Below are 8608 nucleotides of genomic sequence, written 5' to 3'. Positions count from 1 at the left end.
CACAACTCCAGTGAAGAAACTTAAAATATACACATAATCCATATTCACCATCCATTACACAAGCCTAACAATGTTTACCCTCACTCATTAGACAAATCAACATAAAAGCATGGGCTTAGACTCTGGGCTCTTTGTATAGACAGGCGCTGATTAGCTTAGAGTACCAATGTGCCTCTAACACCTATGCACATGCAGAGAAAATGAATGCATGGTGAAGGCATGGGACAGAAGCCACACCTCACTTTTAACAGCCATTGCATTGGGCATGGATTAAAAAATGTGCTTTTACCGCCACCTGCTGTCTACACTGTGCAACTGTGCCAACTTCACAATAAGGGCATGATGTAATATTACTTCTATTGATGTGCCATAGTAAAGGCTGATGTAACTACAAGTCATCTGTTTTATGAATAGGATCTGGCAACAATTTTTTAATATTTTTTATATGGTCAGTCTAATTTGCTTGTGGGAGACTGAGCCAAAGAGAATGAGGAGTGGAGATCCACGGCTCCCTGTCACATAAGAGATCTCTTATGTTCCAACATCCTCAGATCCTCATCCTTATCATCATATCTCAATTGGTGGTCGCATGATCTCATGAGGAGAGCATGACCTCAGCTGAAGATGATGTCACGAAGAGAGGCTAGAGGGCAGAAAACCCCCCAGCTTTTGTCTTTTATGTGATGATTAATGACTGGTCTGTTTAGAGCAGATGATCTGAGGCTGACCTCTGATGGTCCTGATCCTCTGAACCCGCCCCGACCTTTTGTTTTGCAAACTTTACACCCAGTCAGCTGAGCCAGATAAGACTGCAGCAGCAATGAGGTCACCGTAAGCTCTGAAGCAGGGAAAACAAGCAAGGAAAGATACAGATACAGATACAGATGAAAAGATACGAGTGGTTGAAAAAGTACTCAAATCCTTTACTTAAGTAAAAGTAGGAATACCATAATGGGAAAATACTCCATTAAAAGTAAAAGTTCTGCATTCAAAAGTTTACTTAAGTAAAAGTATAGAAGTATTAGCAGTAAAATGTACCAAAGGTATCAAACGTAAAAGTCCTCATTGTGAAGAACGCTCCCTTTCAGAGTGTTAAATTATTGATGATTAAACTGTACAAAGTATTTTAATGTTGTAGGTCTAACTGCTCCATATACTGTTGGGGAGTTTAAATTGTAACAATGCAACATATTTTATGTGCTTAATGTATGTTTTGCATGCAAAACCTTATTCTGCAAAGTAACCAGTAACTCCAGCCGTCAGTAAAAAGTACAATATTTCCCTCTGAACTGTAGTGGAGGAAAAGTATAAAGTCTCACAAAATGGAAATACTCAAGTAAAGTTCCAGTACCTCAAAATTGTACTTAAGTACAGAACTTGTGTAAATGCACTTAGTTACTTTCCACCTCTGAAAGATACAGATAAGAAATGATGATTCTGCTATGGCTACAGTATGTCAAAAAAGCCTTTTTAAAGTACTGGTCATATAGTTCTGCTGCCTGTATAAGGAACTTATTGACTGATATTCAGGTATTTATCATTACATTCTAGTTAAATGAGCGAGTGTGGTCTTCCTAAAGCAGTGTTACTTCTTGCATCTCTTATCAAAATAATAAATAACTTGCTGAAGACTTCATTGAGAGTGAGTGTGGCTCCTTTGCTCGATCATGAGAGTGTGTCCTGATGTTAAGGCCATGGTCATGAGATTGGCTCTTGTGCATAGAAAAGCCGCATAGCCACACCCTGTGTAATCTTAGCTATTCATCGTCTACTCCTCATGGTGTTTTGGTTGTCCTGAATGTGGCATCACCGCACCAAGGAACAAGCTATTGAGCCTGTGAGCAGCAGTCTTCCACGTCTGTTCGTCATTTACAGTGATCTAAAAGTAAAAACTGATCCAATCCAGCGGTTTGCTCTAGTGCTCTAAGACGCTTGATAGCAGCAGCAGATTAGATTTCCATCTGAACACAATGTACATTAGAGGATGAGGTCATCTGTTCATCCTTACATAAACTCCCGCATGACTCACTGGGACACTGGGTGGATGTTCCAGCTCATTTCTGACAGGCCAATAGCATTAGGCCAATCATACTTCATGCATTTCTCATATCCTCTCACGGATCTCTGCTGGCGCTTATGGAAAAATTGAGTTGTGAATTCTGACCCTCTAATAACAGCTAGGGCCGGTGAGACTGAGGGGCGGGGAGATGCTGACAGGCGCTTTACAGTCCAGTGAGATGTTCGGGACCACATTTGCGTGAACTACTTGCAAGTAATTTCCGAACTCTCTAGCCATGTGGCCTGTAAACTGACCCCGCATTAGCAAGCGGCTTCCTTCTGAGCTCAAACAAGCAGTTATGTCATCCTGTTTACTCGGCTTTCCAGCAGTAAACCTCTAACATTCCCTTGACAGCTGGACTCAGGTGAGACATTCCAGTGCAGGGTCCTGTGGGGGTCAGCTGACTTTTCTACTGGATGTCGTGTCTGTGAGGAGGACCTAAGATACTGTCCAGAGAGGGCCCCAGGTCACATTTACACACTAGGGATCTGTGTCAGATTTCCCCAAGCTCCTCCCATAGGTGATTCAAGAATACCAGTTAATTATCCTCCTTGGTGTGGTAACTAAATCTACCTTTGCTTTGCCATTTACATGCCAGGTAAAATGAGATTGTTGCTTCTCCCTAGTCTAAACTGTTCAATTGTGTATCATATTTCCTTGCAAGGATTTGATGCTTTTTGTCTACAATGTATTGGATCTGATCTTTAATGCAAGAGAAGCAAAAGGCAGTAAAGCCAAACAATACATAATTTAACTTCTCAAATTTCTAATGTGAGTTTCTATACATCTAGTGGTCTAATCTTGGGTGTGAGTTTAATGGTGTAAGACAAGCTTGGCCTTTACAGTTGGTACTCACCCTCAAGATAGTTAAATGTGATGCTTTCTTAATGACTATGTTTTATTATATTTTTTAACACATGCAGCCTAGAGCTCCCCTCTGACTGAGATGTGCTGCCATCCAGATGCTTCCTTCAGTGCAACAGAGTGAAAATTCAGCAGCTTCTTGCTCAGATTTCCCAGACATAAGGCCTGTGGAAGCTCTACATATTCTGAGATAAAGATACAGAGCAGGCACAGAACAACTCACCTTCAATACAACTACTTAAAAATTGCAAAGAGACACAAGAGTCAGAAGTCATGTCGGAACACATGTGCACTTTATTGGGATTGTTTAGTCAGTGTACAGGTTGGCCCCACCGGTCTGGCACCCCATGTTACCCTTTCACCTCGAGACCCCTTGCCCCACCGCCCCAGGGATGGAACCTCCAACAGGGGGAAGAAGAGGTCACGATTGGGTTTTGCATAACAAAAACAAAAAAATTAACAGGACCAAGATATTTTTAAGGCTGAAAGTACAAAAAACCCAGACATAATTTACATACAAGCGATACTACAACCATGTTTAAGTATGCGCCAACCACTGGGCAGCCTTCACAGAGGCGAATACGTGTCTGAACAATGCAGTTAACATTTGGAATAATGTGTCTGAACAATGCAGTTAACAAACATTTGGAATGACTCAAAGAAAAACAAAATGTACATTTTTTTTTAAGTCCTCAGATGCAACTGTAGAACCTTGGGGTGCTTTTTTTACTTAGCCAAAAAAACATTACCGTCACCTTCACCGTTCCAGTTTTTTTAAAATCCTGAGTCAAGCGCCAAAAATAACTGAAGCCATGCCAATGAGTTGGTCGTCTAGGCTCTGCGCCTGAGTGTGTATGAGAATGTGTGGTGTGTGTGGTTGTTTTGCGCAGAGCTGAAGTCGTTGTTGGGCGTTTGGTCGGGGGGAAAAAAAGAGGAACAGTCTGTTTAGAAGCATTTGCGGTGGACGATGGAGGGGCCGGACTCATCGTACTCCTGCTTGCTGATCCACATCTGCTGGAAGGTGGACAGGGAGGCCAGGATGGAGCCTCCGATCCAGACAGAGTATTTACGCTCAGGTGGGGCAATGATCTGCAGGGAGAGAAGACAAGAGATTGATTAGATATACAAATGCTTTATTCCATCAATTTCAGTATGCATTCAATCCTAGAGGTTTCTTTTGAGCCAGACCAACATGTTGTTGGTTTTGGCAAGTCAGCTCACCTTGATCTTCATGGTGGATGGGGCCAGGGATGTGATCTCCTTCTGCATCCTGTCAGCGATGCCGGGGTACATGGTGGTACCTCCAGACAGCACGGTGTTGGCGTACAGGTCCTTACGGATGTCGACATCACACTTCATGATGCTGTTGTAGGTGGTCTCGTGGATTCCGCAGGACTCCATACCTGAGGAGCAGATACAAAATGTCCGTCAGTACATGGAATTACAGTGCAACCATATGGGTTCAAAGTGTGTTTCTGGGCATATGTCTGGGGCGGAATATCAGTCAACATACCGAGGAAGGAAGGCTGGAAGAGGGCCTCTGGGCAACGGAACCTCTCATTGCCGATGGTGATGACCTGTCCGTCAGGCAGCTCGTAGCTCTTCTCCAGGGAGGAGGAGGAGGCAGCGGTACCCATCTCCTGCTCGAAGTCCAGGGCGACGTAGCACAGCTTCTCCTTGATGTCACGCACGATTTCCCTCTCGGCTGTGGTGGTGAAGGAGTAGCCACGCTCTGTCAGGATCTTCATGAGGTAGTCTGTGAGGTCGCGGCCGGCCAAGTCCAGACGCAGGATGGCGTGGGGCAGGGCGTAGCCCTCGTAGATGGGCACTGTGTGGGTCACACCATCACCGGAGTCCATGACGATACCGGTGGTACGACCAGAGGCGTACAGGGACAGCACAGCCTGGATGGCAACGTACATGGCGGGGGTGTTGAAGGTCTCGAACATGATCTGTAGGGAGACAGGAGAGAACGTGAGTATCTTTTATTACAAAAAGAGCACTTTAGCTCTGTGGGCACTGCACTCAGTACATGCATTAGAGTGAGCCTCAGAGAGAGAAGTTAGTAAAGAAGGTGCAGAAATTAAACATTCCTTCACACTTGTGCATGTCAGATATTCCAGTCAGCTCTTCTATAGGGTGCCTCTATTAGCTGAACTATATGCATTTATGGCCACAAGTGCAGATAAATAACATAAGGCACACAGTCAAGAGAAAGACCTGTCGTTTCCAGAGAAAGATGATAGATCATCTTATAGGAGAGAGGTCCTGGAGGAGAGGGGGAGGGAGGAGCAAGTGAGAATGGAATGAAAGGAAAAATAAAGAAGGAAATGAAGAATGGCCTGTAGTTTTAAAAAGTCTGAACAATAGATGGTTAATGTACTTCGAGGCTAAACTGGGGAAGTGGTCATGGTCAACTCTAAGTATCAGTATGTGCGTAAGTGTGGGTTTATACCTGGGTCATCTTCTCCCTGTTGGCTTTGGGGTTCAGGGGGGCCTCTGTGAGCAGGACAGGGTGCTCCTCAGGGGCAACTCTCAGCTCATTGTAGAAGGTGTGATGCCAGATCTTCTCCATGTCATCCCAGTTGGTCACAATACCGTGCTCGATGGGGTACTTCAGGGTCAGGATACCTCTCTTGCTCTGGGCCTCGTCACCCACGTAGCTGTCCTTCTGGCCCATACCCACCATCACTCCCTGGACAAATATAAAGAGGTAGCTTGTTAGATTTCATTAGTTCTACAGTGCAGTATGGCCTATTAATTAGTGTAGTTACACATTGCAAGTGCTTTCCATTCCTAGTTACGTGTCTATATCTTGCTAGCAGTTGCAATATGTTGCATGTACATCAGAATTGCAGGTAGATGTTGCCAATACAAAATTGGTTTGGGTGTGGCCCATTGACTATCTGCATTGTTAAGAGTTAAATGTGAATGTTGAAGACCAACCCGAGTGAAGCCTGTGTTTATAATTAAACTATTAAGATTAATCAGAAAATCTACCATCATATTATTAATTGTAGACTAATGCCATCTAGACATTTGGCCATAATGCTAAGATAACCGTTTTGCTCACCTGATGCCTGGGGCGACCGACGATGGAGGGGAAGACAGCACGAGGGGCGTCGTCTCCGGCGAAACCGGCTTTGCACATGCCGGATCCGTTGTCAACAACCAGTGCGGCGATTTCATCTTCCATGGCTGAACTGTAAAAGGGAGAAAAACACCGTTAATTCACACGAAACGCTCTGACCACACCAACTGTCAAAGTGATTTCCTGCCAACAGCGCCCCTATGACGCTCTGAGTTCTCACTTCCTGTTACTCAGTGGCAGTTCACGCGCTTAGCCACTGGGTGGAGCTCGCGCTACACATTCCGACAGCCAGACAAAGGAAGTGGCGCTGCATTCTGTTATTACCATATAAGGACATGGTTTGGTTTGAGCAGCTTTGCGGCTACCGGCGGCGTGGCGCGCGGCCAGAGCGGCAGGGTTCAGCGAAAAGGAACATTCGACATTTCAGACCCGGCGCGACCACTCCCTCAAGTTTACCACCCCTCCTTCCTCCACTGCCCCCTCCCCTCTGTTGCTCAATCCTGCCGCTTTTCCGAGCACAAATACCCCTCTGAAAGCTTTGGTACAATATCACTGCGTCATAACTTGAAGTAAACCTCACCCACTTCATTCATTGCACACAGGATTATCCAACACCCCAGCGCCGACATGGCTAAGCCCATCATGACTGATCAAATACAACCTGTCTCACAAACACTGGATAAACTCGGTTCCCTGGTTGGCCAATGGTAATTAAAAATGAAGTTATATAATGAACTCAGATGTTGACTCATCAGTTGGCCGTTAGTCCTTGACTGATGCTCCATTTCCTGAAAGCCACGCCTTTATGAGTGGTCATTAGTTATTTCGCAATTTCCCCTTTTTCTCATGTCCAAGGTGACAAAGACACTTATTGACGACAAGCCAGGTCTAATCAATTAAAACATTGATCAATTTATGCAGGCCGGGTAACCTTTACCCCTTTTCCATCTTCAAGAACCGTCTTACAACTAAGACTAATCTGATGCATTGAAATGTTAAGTGAAATTCAAAACGCCCAATCAGTTATTATAAGTGGTCATATGCCAGATTTGTTTCATGCTTAAAATGCTGCTCTTGCAAGGCTGAAGGGCGGTGTTAGCATGATGCGGCTAGGCTAACATGCTAAAGTAGGTCACACCCCGCCGCAACGGGCGCACAAAGGGAGCAGCCTGGATCCAAACCCAACCTCAAGTCCAAAGCCTCGAACGGACTAATGGTACCCTGCCTGGGAAAAAATGCAAGTACAAACGGGGAAATATCCATGTGTTGCACAACTAACAGTTATACCAATGCAAAGCGTTAGACTTTTACCACTTATCATAAGCCGGCTAAAAAGAAGTCCAGAAGCACCTGTGAGCCGCATATGCACCAAGTCTAACGGTCACAAGCCATTATCACTGCATGCGTTTAAAGGACAAATATTACAAACAATATCTAGTTTGATAACTTAATGATTTCAAAAAATAAATTAAAGCAAGTAGTACAGCCGGTGTATGACAGGACAAAGAGCCTCGTGGTTCCTGTCATCTTTTGAGCTCAAAATTCATAATTTTGCAGACAACAATAATTAAAAATCAATGTTTACTTTGTATATATTGTTCTAAATATAGGTTTTTGTAAATAAAACTCTCAGCCATCTTACCTTTGGGTGGGGGGCTTTTCGCTTTAAGGGAACCGGTTTCAGGCAAATGATATCCCGCACAAGCTGCGTGTGACGGCGCTCAGAGTGAATCCGTTAATGGTGGGCGCGTGTTTTTTATACGTCGTCAGTTGCCCGGCTCGAGCCATAAAAGGTAAACTTTCGGATTTGCGCTCCCTGATTGGTCCAGCGTCATGCACTCGGGCGCGTCGCGTGCACACTGCTGCACTACCCGCTCGCGATTTGAGAGAGAGAGAGGGAGAGGGAGTGAGCGAGCGAGCGAGCGAGCGAGAGAGAGAGAGTAGGAAAGGATTGGAGAAAATAAAAGGGAAGGGATTGATGTTATGAGGCCTAGTAAACCTAATCCCATGATATTCAGTTTTCTATATAGGTTAAACAGTATGGTGTATAGACCCTGTAGTATGTTTGAAAATGTCTTCTGTGCAGCTGCTTTTTGCAGCGGACAAACAGTTTTGAGACAAACAACAGTCCAGCAGCCAGGACTTCACTCGCGAGGGCTATGAGGGCCTAAACTCACCCTAACCGCCTCCTCCCTGCCAGTACACTTTTCATTTACTGCTTTATAGTCAAACCTGACGCTGCGTGACACTTTGGACCGGCTGGTGCACGGAGGTGATGTGTGTGTGTGTGTGTGTGTGTGTGGGGGGGGGGGTTAGTGGTCTGTCACTGCTGTTGTTGTGCTGTCCAGTTTGAAAGCCGGCTAAGCTCGGTGGGAGTCACAGAGCCAATGCAACACCAAGTCAAAAACATGACACACATACAGACAGGCACACGCTGGTGGAGCTGGGTCGCCATGGGCCGGGGTACAACCGCTTTTACAGGCCACCCCCCTTCCCATAATGGCCAGTGCCTGCTGATAATGTCATGTATATGTGTTTTGCGAGGAGACTGTCTTGGCTGCTGGGCTCCTCCTAGATATCCTGCCCACTAGCCC

At 45.2% G+C, this 8608-nt stretch overlaps 1 protein-coding gene across 1 annotated transcript; it reads right to left on the bottom strand.

The window, feature by feature from the left end:
- Positions 1–3194: 3194 nt before the first annotated feature.
- On the bottom strand, positions 3195–7791 carry actb2 (actin, beta 2). The gene is made up of 6 exons (XM_071906366.1): positions 7657–7791; positions 5997–6126; positions 5379–5618; positions 4437–4875; positions 4145–4326; positions 3195–4012 (listed from the first exon to the last, which is right to left on the bottom strand). The coding sequence occupies exons 2-6, from the start codon at positions 6117–6119 to the stop codon at positions 3869–3871; spliced, it is 1128 nt and encodes a 375-aa protein (XP_071762467.1). The 5' UTR covers positions 6120–6126; positions 7657–7791; the 3' UTR covers positions 3195–3868.
- Positions 7792–8608: the final 817 nt, after the last annotated feature.

Source organism: Centroberyx gerrardi, chromosome 7 (assembly GCF_048128805.1).
Source record: "Centroberyx gerrardi isolate f3 chromosome 7, fCenGer3.hap1.cur.20231027, whole genome shotgun sequence".
Lineage (NCBI taxonomy): Eukaryota > Metazoa > Chordata > Actinopteri > Beryciformes > Berycidae > Centroberyx > Centroberyx gerrardi.
Note: the sequence above shows the minus strand (reverse complement) of the source record. Positions and strands in the feature narration are given on the sequence as shown.